At 41.7% G+C, this 12,060-nt stretch overlaps 1 protein-coding gene across 1 annotated transcript in view; it reads left to right on the plus strand.

Annotated features, from left to right (window-relative positions):
• Positions 1–12,060, plus strand: part of LOC113493028 (nephrin) — a 214,876-nt gene that overhangs the window by 192,802 nt on the left and 10,014 nt on the right. Inside the window, exons 8-9 of the mRNA XM_026870802.1 lie at positions 8,720–8,864; positions 9,220–9,350. Coding sequence (XP_026726603.1) covers positions 8,720–8,864; positions 9,220–9,350 — 276 coding nt within the window. The remainder of the gene's footprint in view (positions 1–8,719; positions 8,865–9,219; positions 9,351–12,060) is intronic.

The raw sequence follows: 12,060 nt of genomic DNA on the forward strand, positions 1-12,060 counted from the left end.
ATTAGACAATAAAAGTGAAGCAGTTGTAGTCGCAGCCGAGGAGCCCGCCCGCGCCGCCGCGCACGTGGCGCGACACACGGGTACTGATTCATTATGTAAATGAGTGATACTTGAAGCTCTAGTGCGGATTTAGTGGTGGCAGCTTATTGCAAACTAGTCGCAGAATTCAACTCCTAAACTATTACATTATGTACAATAAGTGAATCCGCTTGTCCCGTTTTATGTTTATTTTATAAGCCCGGTCTCGCTCCCATTACCACTACGTCATAACAAGAGTGTTTATTTTATTTTGTTTACATATTTTCATAATTTAAAACAAATTAATATAAAAAAGATATTTACGCTGTGATGATGCTGTTGTGGACTTTCGGTTTTGCAAAAGGATTCGAAGTTGTTCCAAACTACTTTCTTTCGGATTGGATTTAGAAGTGAATGCGGCTGTAGCGCCTCGTGTGGGGCGAGGCGCGGGCGGGTCGCGGGCGGGTCGCGGGCAGGTCGCGGGCGGGACGCGTGCCGGCCTGCGGCGCGGCGCCGGCGCTCGCTCAATGAGCGCTGATTGCGACCAAGTCGCCGCGACCTCACACAACTCGATTATTGGCGCTCAGTGTATGTGATTAGCTTAAACTTACCGACTTACGTATTAAACTGCACTAACTGGTGCTGTGATATTATTTATTTAAATGATAAAATACCAAAATTACAAGGGTTTATGTTGCTGTGTTAGGGTTATATTTTTATCTTTAACTTTGATTGAAACAAATAAATACAAACTCACATAAATCAACAACACATTTGTGCCCACAATTAGCGGCAAGATGGGCGGAAGGCGGGGCGGCATTATGACCGCACATGATAACAGTTTCATCAAATGAGCTTCTTATTTAGTAAACATTTCAGTCAAACGGATTGTTAGCACAAAATAATGTTAGACACGACCCACGAGACAAGTAGAGGTTACCGGCGTGTGAAATACATGGGGGAGGGGGGAGGGGGGAGGGGGCCATCTCATCAACTAGGTAACCAGATAATTACAATATTATGTGCAATATAACGGTGCCAGCTGGAGGGTAAACTATTAACTTGTTGAGCCCTTTAAGCACAAGGAGGTCAATTAAAGCAAACACCTACCGAGAGATATTAGCTTTGAGACTAACCAACAGACTCTGGAGTCTCATATACAAATCTAATAGGTACAAATACCTACTGGATACAATTGCGCTAATATCCGAATATTCAATTATTTCGGGATTCAGTATTGATACAACCACCAGATACTCCACCACAAGAGTAACCACTACACTGCTGTTAGTGTTGTTGTATAAATATTACAGAGAAAACTAGGTACCTCATTTGTGCTTGCCCTGTGAAAATAATATCTATGTGCTATATGTCAATTGTATATTGCTGCCATTAACAAATAATGTCGTGCTGGTTGTGGACGCTAAGACGACCGCAGCCCTCAGGTGCGGCCACCAATTACCCGGTGTTTACGCGGGCACGTCGACAAACAGCGCCGTTTGCGCGACTCTGCCGCACACACCGCACCAACCGCACGCTGCCCGCTGACGCTGATCAGACAACCCGACATCAGAATAAAGTAATCGGTAAAATGTGAATCAGACTGGCGATACTGTGGATTCCTTATAATTAGAATAAAGGAAAACGAAATGGTTAGGAATTGTGGTATAAAACAAATATGAACGTATAACAGACAGCGATATTTCAGTTATAGGAAACAGTAAGAAGAAACCTAAATTGCATTATGTAATGAAATATTACTATACTTATTAAGTTCAGGCTTCTATTATTTTCGACAAAGTTAACAACGAGTCTGATCCCGTGTCGTCAAGAGATCGAATATACATAGCTCTGAGCTAATAATGACGTGTGTCTTAAATCGGCGTGTATGCAGAGAGTGTATCGGTCGCGTCTGATTGTACGCAGAGCTCCCAAACAAGACGCTCTGTTGGACGAGCACTTAGCCGACAGCGTTATGATAGCTTTGTGTTTAGCAAACCCTCGGCGGCGCTCAATTACAATATAGTTACAGGCGGCCACTGATCTCGGATTACATGTCAACAATGACCTGATCACATATCCAACGGTCAGGTATCGAGCTCAGCGTTACGATGAATAATACAACGGTTTCGCATTACTGACATTTTTTAATTTAAATTAAAAAATAGGATATTCAAGATTTATTATTGAAGCTAATCTAATATATAAAATTCCCGTGTCACGATGTTAGTTACCGTACTCCTCCGAAACGGCTTAACAGATTTTTACCAAATTTTATATGCGTATTCAGTAGGTCTGAGAATCGACCAACATCTATTTTTCATACCCCCAAGTGTTAAGGGTTGCCACTAAAAAAATATATTTCATTTTTCGGACGAAATTTTTTGTTTTTATTTTTTTATAATGTAGCATTAAAAATACATACAACTAGAAATAATTTATTAGGTAAAACAACGTTTGCTGGGTCAGCTAGTCTAATATATAAAATTCCCGTGTCACGATGTTAGTTACCGTAGTCCTCCGAAACGGTTCGACCGATTCTTATGAAATTTTGTATACATATTGGGTAGGACTGAGAATAGAACAACATCTATTTTTCATACTCCTAAGTGATAAGGGTTGCTCACACTAAAAAAAAATATTTTATTTTTTGGACGAAATTGTTTGTTTTTATTTTTTTATTATGTGGCATTAAAAATACATACAACTAGAAAAAAAAAATCGGCAAAACAACGTTTGCTGGGTCAGCTAGTTTGATATAAAATTAAAGTACCTAAGTAATTAAAATTTAGAATTATAGGAACTAGCTATTGCCCGCGACTCCATCCGCACGGACTTCAGTTTATAGACTGCGGTGATTCCCGTTTCCGAGGGAATGCCTAGATAAAAATGTTCATTACCCCCTTAAGATCAATAATGAACCATATTTAGGCCAATTTCCACGCCGTAGTTTATTCCAAGAAAAAGTTTCATGAATACAAATTTTGACCCCCCACAATAGCCGCCCTTACCACCCTTTTTCCAGTAAAAAAACATATGCCTTTGTCAAGTGCTAGACAGATTGTCTCCCGTACCTCTTTTCATAGTTTTTACACATATATCTAGGTCTTGATTTTAGATGCTCATTTTGGAGTACCTTTTTTCAATCTATCCCCCGTGGAGTTCTTATCAACCGTCTTTTATTCGTGAGGTATTAGGTAATCGTGATGTACAGTCGGTGGCTGTGTTGAGCTCCGCCGAGACTTCCTCCCGGACCACGCACTCGAAGCTGAAGATATACGAAAAAACTTAACTGTTCGTCGTGATTTCCCGAATGGTTAGCACCTAAATACTAAGATAAGCACAACATAAAAAGGCTTTATGTTTAAGAACATCAGTAATGATAAGTATCTATGTAACCAGAAAAATTATCAGTCAACACACTGCTGTCTAAACAACTGCCGACCACACAGTCTAGGTGTGTAACTGGGGAACGATGATCATGGCTAATAAGTAATATCCACCTGTACTTTACACTGGTCACACACATCATACATTTTACGGTGTAAGTAGTTGACGTCGCAGCACTCAGACTCCAACATAATTAGCAGTCCTGTCGAGAGAAGAACCAGCGCCTGCTCGCGTCTGACCGATAATATAATCAAATGAAACCGTTTATTAAGATTCCTTTTTTAGAAAAATACTTTAATCGTCACCAATACTTCATCATAACTTAACACGTTGACGTAAAATTTAATATGCAGCTAGAAGTACTGGGAGGCTTGCAAGAGCTCCTTCTCTGATTGTAATGCCTTAAGTGTGAAGTTAATTAGTCACAGATTTATTTCTAATACACATTTTATTTTTAGGTAGGTTTGGATAGACATTGGACCTGTAGATATTTTATTTCGTGTTTATATTGGTAAGATATCGTGACATGTCGAATCAATATATCCAGCTATAATAATATTTATGATCATATTATGATCATACATATTATCATAGAAGATGACCGTATAAACGTTTGTAATTAATTCCTCGAAATACCAAGTCTTGTCGTCGTTGCCGGGTTGATCTCGCGCGCGCCTTCCCCTTAACAGATAGATGACGACGTCACGGCTACGCTATTGATAAATGTGTGCCGCGCACGTAATCAGCGACGGCGGACATAACAAACACTCCGGACAATTTAAAATGCAATTACCGTCCGGAAACGTCGCTAATTAAACGGAGATATTCGTTAATGGCCCTGACGCCCCCTCCCGCACCACCGCCTGTGCGGGGGGGGGAGCGCGTGCCCGGCTGACCCCGGTCGGACTTGGCTTCAATTTGTAATGACATTACCTTCGCAGCCTTTTTTTTGTTAAAGGAAGGAACGATTTCTTATAGAAGTCAGTTACGTGAAACTGATGAGGACCTATCTATTACCACGCGGCTGCGGGAGGTGGCTACGCACGTAAGCCGAACACATAAGTTAATACCTCGGTTTCACTTGCGGCTGGCGGCGTGTCCCTCCTCTCGCTCTTGAGTGTAAAGCCGATATGACGAAAACAGATAATTTACCTGATAATGTGGTTACGACACATAGGTGCCACAACACTTCTTGAGAAATGATATTTTTTCTTTACTTATTTATAACCTTGGCTGAGACCTAATTAAAATTTGAATATAAAACAAAGGATTGTTGAATTAAAAGCTTTAGCACAACATGGCATTCTGACTTTATTATTTATGGCCGGCTAAAATAAGTTTTCTATTTAAATATTCAGTGTCGCCTCCGCCTTCCCCTCGCGCCGCCCCCGCCTCGCACCCCGCTCTCGCCCGTATTCTCCAGCGCCTTCTTGGACAAGCGATATCATCAAACTCACCATCACGTTTTCCTGAACTCTCAAATAAAGGAAGAAACTTCTCTAACAGCGGAATGAGGCTGGCTTGGAACCGTGGAAACTCTTGAAGTGGAATGTGTGGTGGAAGCTTTGCTAGAAGCTAGATGTGAAATAAATCTGACAATATTTACAATTACATCAATAAACACTTGTATGAAATAATTTGAATCGTATCAGGTCGACATAACGGGAATATTATGGACTTAAGATTGTAAGCTATCTTAAGAAGACCACACGATACTGTACTTTCTGATAAAGTCTCAGCAAAACATCTGACATCGTCTGTAATTTTCCGTTGCCTCCGACGCTGTTATCAAGTCACTTGGCGCAGAGATCCTCGCGCTAGCAGTCGGAGCACGGCCCGCCACTACAACACACGTTCAATTCACAGCTTTTTTATCATTATACTCGCAAAAGGAAAGGATATTACAAAATTGATGATGATTAAATTACATTTTATTGGTGCTGAAAGTATCACTTTAGACATTTATTCATTCACATTTTACAAGTTAGGCAAACATGCTACAAAGTACAATCCTTGAACTTCAAAAAATCATATATTCCTATACAGTCCCGTATCGCCCACCCTTCACTGCTTCCTGTGTCTAGCTGGAATAAGGGGCAAAGATAGGCATAATCACAAATCTAATGAATACTTATATTTTATCCATTTTAGTAGTGAGAGTTTTTACGCTGATTTGAGAACTTGATAACAGATTATGACCGTCATATCTGAGATAGATACTGTAACTATGGATACTCAGAAATGGTAAATTTATAAACTTTTTATATTCGTGAGTTACCTACAAGTAAATATGTAGTTAAAAAGGGCTGAGTAGCCACCAAAGATAGGTTGCGCAGGTGTTTTGAAAAATTATAGTTTTCCACATAATAAAGGTCCGGATAAAATAATGCGAGTAAACTTAAAACTAGTGGCTCCTAAACCAAGTCATGATACAGTCCGGAAGAGCGCTCACATTTTAAACAACAAGGTTGCTACCATCATAAAGTGTGGAATTATGCGCGCAGCATGAACACCGAGCCATTCAGCGCTGCGCCACGCACACTAGCACACGCACACAACACGCTTTACAACACTGCTTGGTAAATGGTAATTGTAATATCTCTGGACAGAAGGACCAAGCAGAGTTAGTCATAAGTCATTATCCCCTAATTTGTTAACAGTCATATAAATGACCAGCTGTGGCCCGCGAGCATGCCGGCTACAACTCGAAAATGATCCCATGGGAACATACCTACAATCGGGATAAAAACTATCCAATGTGTTATTCCTGGTTATAAACTGTCTGTATACCTGTATAATTTCGTCAAAATATGGTCAGTGGTTTTTGCGTGACATTGGAACAAACATCAATACATACAAACATTCGCGTTTATTACATCAATACGATAATAGGATACCTAGTAGGATGGATACGCAGAGTGCGTATTTCTTGTGTCCATAATAAATATAGTTCTGAATATACCTTTTGTTTACTTCTGTTCGGTGTTTCACAGCTCCACAAATCTCGTAGTCTTTCATGAGTGTGTGTGTGAGGTAAGTCAGAGCAGTGAATCAGTTGTGTGTGTGTGTCGCGAGTAAATATGCGCGGTGATCGCTTAGCTTATTAAGCAGGCGCGCTGGCCGCTCGCCAGCGACCGCCGACTTATGAAACTGCACAACACACGCCGACTCTGCTGTGATTAACATTTTTGCTGGTGCCGCCATCCTCTGAACGAATGGCCCGACCCGCTTCCTTCGCACCGATTGTTTTTTTTACGAGTGCTTCGTTGAGAAAATTAGTTCTCAACGTCTTAGCGAGCTTATCTCGGTAATAACGAGCTTAGTGATAGCTCTCCCACCTGAGTCTACGCTATTATACGGGCACTTTTAACTTTATATTCCACTTATCCCACATAAGTTGCTACCAGCGATATCTATGCGACTTCAGTTATAATAAATTTAACTATCTATCTGTCACGTAGGTACGTAAGTTTTAAGTATCGTTAAGTCTAAGGTATAAGAACAAACATTTTAACAACATGCCATAGAGGGTGTCACATTAAAGAACGAAAAAATACAGAATAATTTGGTATCGTTATAGTATCCATTGAGCGCGGTGCTCGCGCGTCCTGCACACTATGTATCGCGCACACGTGACACGAGTCGCGCCGCGCTCTCCGCGCTCCGCCGCCTAACTACCCGCTCTGCTACGATTTCCTCTAAGATATGCGAAGTTTGTATTACGAATTACACTGTATTGCGTAGCCAATATGCGTGCTACGTGAATTTAGTGCCTACGTGTAACGACGCTACGATGTTATTAAATCATGTAGAGAATTTGGTTGGAAGTGATTTATTTGATAAATCTCATTTATTATACTTACTTTTTATTAAATGTAAGTTATTTTGTTGTGTTTCACATAACAAAATAACTGCAATCTTGATTCAAAAATAAAGACGTTCACCATGGGCACCTCTCACGCAGTTTGCCTTTTTTCTTGAGCTCGCTACGTAATTTCACTTCACTTAAAGCCGCTTTATATAAAATTTAAGCATAAACTAAAAAAATATCAGACGGTGGGATCGTGCAAACTCACTGGAAAGTTTACTTTGTATTTGAATTGACAGCCAATAATTGTTATAATTGGTTGTGTGATTTATATTCGTGGCAGAACGCATTATTCGCTTAGTTAAGTCTTTTTACTCATTTTTGTCAAGTTAAAACAAAATAATAACGTGCCATAGTAGTAGCCACATAGTATCATAATCAGATAGAATCAGGTTTGCTGTTTTAGTTTGAAAATTTGCAAAGAGGGAGTCTTCTCTTGGGCCGGCAGGAACTATCAGCTGTGACAGCCCTCGCGGCCCCCCGCGCTGGCCGCAGTGTAAGCCTGTTGTGTTTCCGGCTCTATTAACATGCATGAAGCGAGGTCTCAAATGAGTTCACTAAGAGATGTGCCGACACCTACACATATCAATTTAGTGAAATCTTTTGTTGGTACGTGTGGCGTGGGTGGTATACATTATTCATCGGAACGACGTTCATTAAGTGCTCGTAACGAGATTAAACTGAATAAATGAATTTGAATGGAAACAAAATATTCAGTACGTAAGTACTTACATATCCCCCCTCCCTTCCCTCATCTGTTCTCGTCGCCTTAGAGACGGTCATGCCGTATGTGACGTCACCTTCGCTCACATAGGCTTAGTAATGCAGGTAGTAAGAGCTTTTATTGGTTGGAAGTCTTCGTTTCACGAGCAAAAGTGACAGTAACGCTTAGTAAGTATATACGATAACCGTTACCATCAACAAGTCCTTTTAACATGATAACATCGCGCGGAGCTTTCAAACATCACAATGTCAAGTCGTAGCGACAGATATGAAACGTTTTAGTAATTTGTATCAATCTGAAGTCCTCACATCAGCTGCATGATGTGAAGCGTAACTAGTGCGATTAGCGCCGCGCCAACGCAGTGGCGGGCGGCGAGCGGAGAGGCGCGGAGCGGTGCGGGCCGGAGCACAGCGGGCCGGAGCGGAGCGGGCTGGTGTGACGACGATTGATACGTAATTGACGAGCCTCGAGCCCACTGGACCGTCGCCTAACGCAATTTACTTGTTACACCACACCGACTGTTTATAGTAAATACAAACTATTTAGAACCACCAATTTAACTGTCATTGTCAAAGTTAATAAAAATCATACTCTGTTATAGCGCGAGTGCGAGTGCACCCGTTTTCCAGCTCTCTGCCACTCAAGTTGAGGAGAATGTAATTTAATAACAATCCGATGTGTCTTTAAGGTTTTTACAAAGTAATTGTTTTGTTCTGCAGGAGGAGCTGAGGGATAACCTGACGGTGAGCGTGATGAGCTTCGTGCCGACGCTGGACGACGACGGCAAGCCGCTGACGTGTCGCGCGGAGAACCCCAACGTCACCACGCTCAGCATCGACACCTCCTGGACCATCAACGTCGTCTGTGAGTAGTCACTCAATAGTTTCCTTACAAGGACAGTAACATTATAACGACGTATCTTGTCATACACCATGTTAGCAAGAAATCAACACACCCAATCATTCGTATAAAGCACACAATGTTGTAAGCAGCCAGTATGTTCTTCTCTCTGTGCGGACCAGGCGGCGCGCCGCACATACGCACGGTCAACTTATTGCCTCTATGTATGTCGTAGTTAAAGAACGGCTTCATTATTAAAATTAACCGTTCACAAGGCATTTACTGCCATCACATAGCTTAAGGTATTGGCGATTTTTTAGTTAACAGTGGTATGGTAATGAGTATATTCAAGATGATGTATGAGGGATTTTGCTCGCAGACCCTCCGGTAGTGCGACTGCGGCTGGGCAGCTCGCTTGCCGCCGGTGACATCAAGGAGGGCGACGACGTGTACTTCGAGTGCCACGTGCGCGCCAACCCACCCGCGAGGAAGCTCTCCTGGCTACACGACGTAAGTCTTCATCATTAAAACGTATGTCTTGAGGGACAGATGGGTGAGGTTATCATTTTAACCTTTCCTTCTAATAGCTATGAAATTCTAAATGTAATTTTACTTAATCCATCACCAATGCAAAAAAAAACAACAATTGTGTATAGAACGGCTGACGAATAAACCGGCGGTAAGGGTGGAGAGAGACAAGCTCGCTTGCGGGCCTGTCTGACGGGGGTAAAGTAATAGACGACAATGTACGGTCCGATAATCGCTTTGTACGGTGTTGCTCTGTTTTAATCAGCAATATACAGACGGGCGGCACACATTTTTTTTTGTTCCGCTTCACCCTTTCAGGAGCAATCAGCCGCGCGTTGTTACACGGATCGCGACACGCATCACCGCGCCCGCCTCCACTCGCGCCGCTTTTTTCCCTGTATTGTTGAGGACGCGCACTGACGCGACCCACTTACCGGCCGCTCCGCACCGCTACGCACCGCACCGCTCCGCACCGTACCGTGCCGCGTCGCGTCGCGCTCGCATCTAATGCGATTGTTTCCGATTCTGCATAACTTTTTATCCGAGTGACGTTGATACGAAATACGCATTTCAATTTCCATAATTTGTATGTACGCTTCTTGCACCGACCTAGATTTGCATAAACATTTTATGTAATAAATAAATGCATTCTACGGGAATATAATAAACTATCTGCGGATTTGCGGCTCTTCATATATTTGACAAAACATGAGGTAACTTAACTTCAGCTGGAAAATAAATTGGAACAACAGTTCAGTTCCTCGATAAATGAACGACGCTGACGTGAACAGCCGAGTTTGTTTAAGACAACCCAAAACTAAAGTCACCAAGTATGTAGATCGGGATAACTTTAGGTACATCGCATTCTTGTAATAAGGAAAATCGAAAAAGTAAATAAGAGTGTTGTTTGTTGGCCGCAATGATGAAATGAAAATGCCCATCGCGCGTCATTGTGGCGCGGTGACGTATGACGCGCGATATTATTCGCGTGATTTTTCGCGTTACGCAGCGTCCATTTGTCGCGCGGCGATGACACGCCTCATTGTTTTATGTGTGATTGTTTTTGACAAATGGCGGGCGCAGCGTCGCCGCGCGAATTAAAACACGCATAATTTACAGCGGTCTTTTTGTGACGCCGCACACATATTGTGTACCACAAATTATCACGATCACTATTCTCTGTTAAATGCATACCCTAATAATATAATAATATCCTCAACGATTTGGTCCCGCCGGCAAGTGTTAGAAGACATTAACCAGGTATTGGGACATATTATTTCTGTAAATGATTGAATATGCTTCTAGCCACACCCTATGGGTAAATTGCATGAATTATTTAGAAATGCTAATGATGACGAAATTAACTACGAAGCGCTTTACGTAGGTACTATGATTGGTGACAAAGTCGCGGTCCTCACCTAGCTCGGTACCGGCGCGGCGGCGGAGGGTATGTTTGTCGCTTGTAATGTATATGGAAGCCGTAGTAATGGCAGCGCGGGCGCGGACTAATGGCGCGCGGTCATCTCTGCGCGGGCATGTGCGGCAGCTCAGAAGGTTGATTATAAAAGAAACCTGTTGTCTACCGTAGCTATATGCCTCGATGGCCATAGACCTGGCCTGGCCTAGGAACTTTCAATTTATTACATTAAACGAAAAATAAGGCAATAAACTAACCTTAACATTTAAATTAAATTAAATCAGCCGCCTAGACTTAATGAAATTAACTCGAAAAAATCATGTCATAATATCCGTTGAGCCGTTGCCATTGGCGAATCAAAAATAAAATAAAACAATAGGTACCATTTAGTGTAATGGAAGTAAATGAAATGTTTGCAGGAATATAGTGTTCACTTATGATGATAAATATGACTGTTGATACTTGCCACTTTACTGAAATAAAATGGAACTTGTGCGCATCGTCTGCGCCGTGGTTCAGCCTGAGAGCGCCCCGGGACCGCCTAAATTATTCATCATTAACGTTAACACTGTCCAACGTATTAAAAGCAAATTGACGACGGACCCATACATAAGTACATAATATTAAAATATGTACGCGCAACTGTGTTCCAGTTTAGCTGCGCGATATATGCAAATTTGGAAAACACCAATTTCGTAAACCACAATAGAGGTTCGATGCAATATCGACATTCTATATTATGTGGGACACGTTATTGGTATTTATTAAATCTGATGGATGGATTCCAAATATATGGTTTAAAATAAAACATCGCGCTTTTGTCATCCCTGATCATCAACTACACCCGCGCTACATCTGCCCTCACTGACAGTAAGACGCATTATGTATGCTATATTGGACTGCAACATGGTGTTTAGCAGACGTTTTTCATGTTCTTGGCGTTTAATTCAGGTAGTCAATTACGGATTTAGATTGTAAAGCCACAAAAATGCGACGTAGGAAAACCAGAGGACAGAAAAGCTGTAGTCTGCGGTAGCCTGCTGTCGCGGCCTGACGTGGCCGAGGTGCGAGATTAACGAAACACTTGTTTCAGACCATTTTGAGATATATTTAAATAACTTGTGGTCTATTTAAATCAGAAATAGGTATATTGTTGGTACGAAAGTGAAAATTTGTAACTTCTTAGCTAGTTGTTTGGAAAAACACTAAATACATATGTTTTTTTTTCTTGAACAAAGCACTTGATCGGTTTGTTTTAATAACCACCAAAAAGCT

The sequence above is a fragment of the Trichoplusia ni genome, chromosome 4 (assembly GCF_003590095.1).
Source record: "Trichoplusia ni isolate ovarian cell line Hi5 chromosome 4, tn1, whole genome shotgun sequence".
Lineage (NCBI taxonomy): Eukaryota > Metazoa > Arthropoda > Insecta > Lepidoptera > Noctuidae > Trichoplusia > Trichoplusia ni.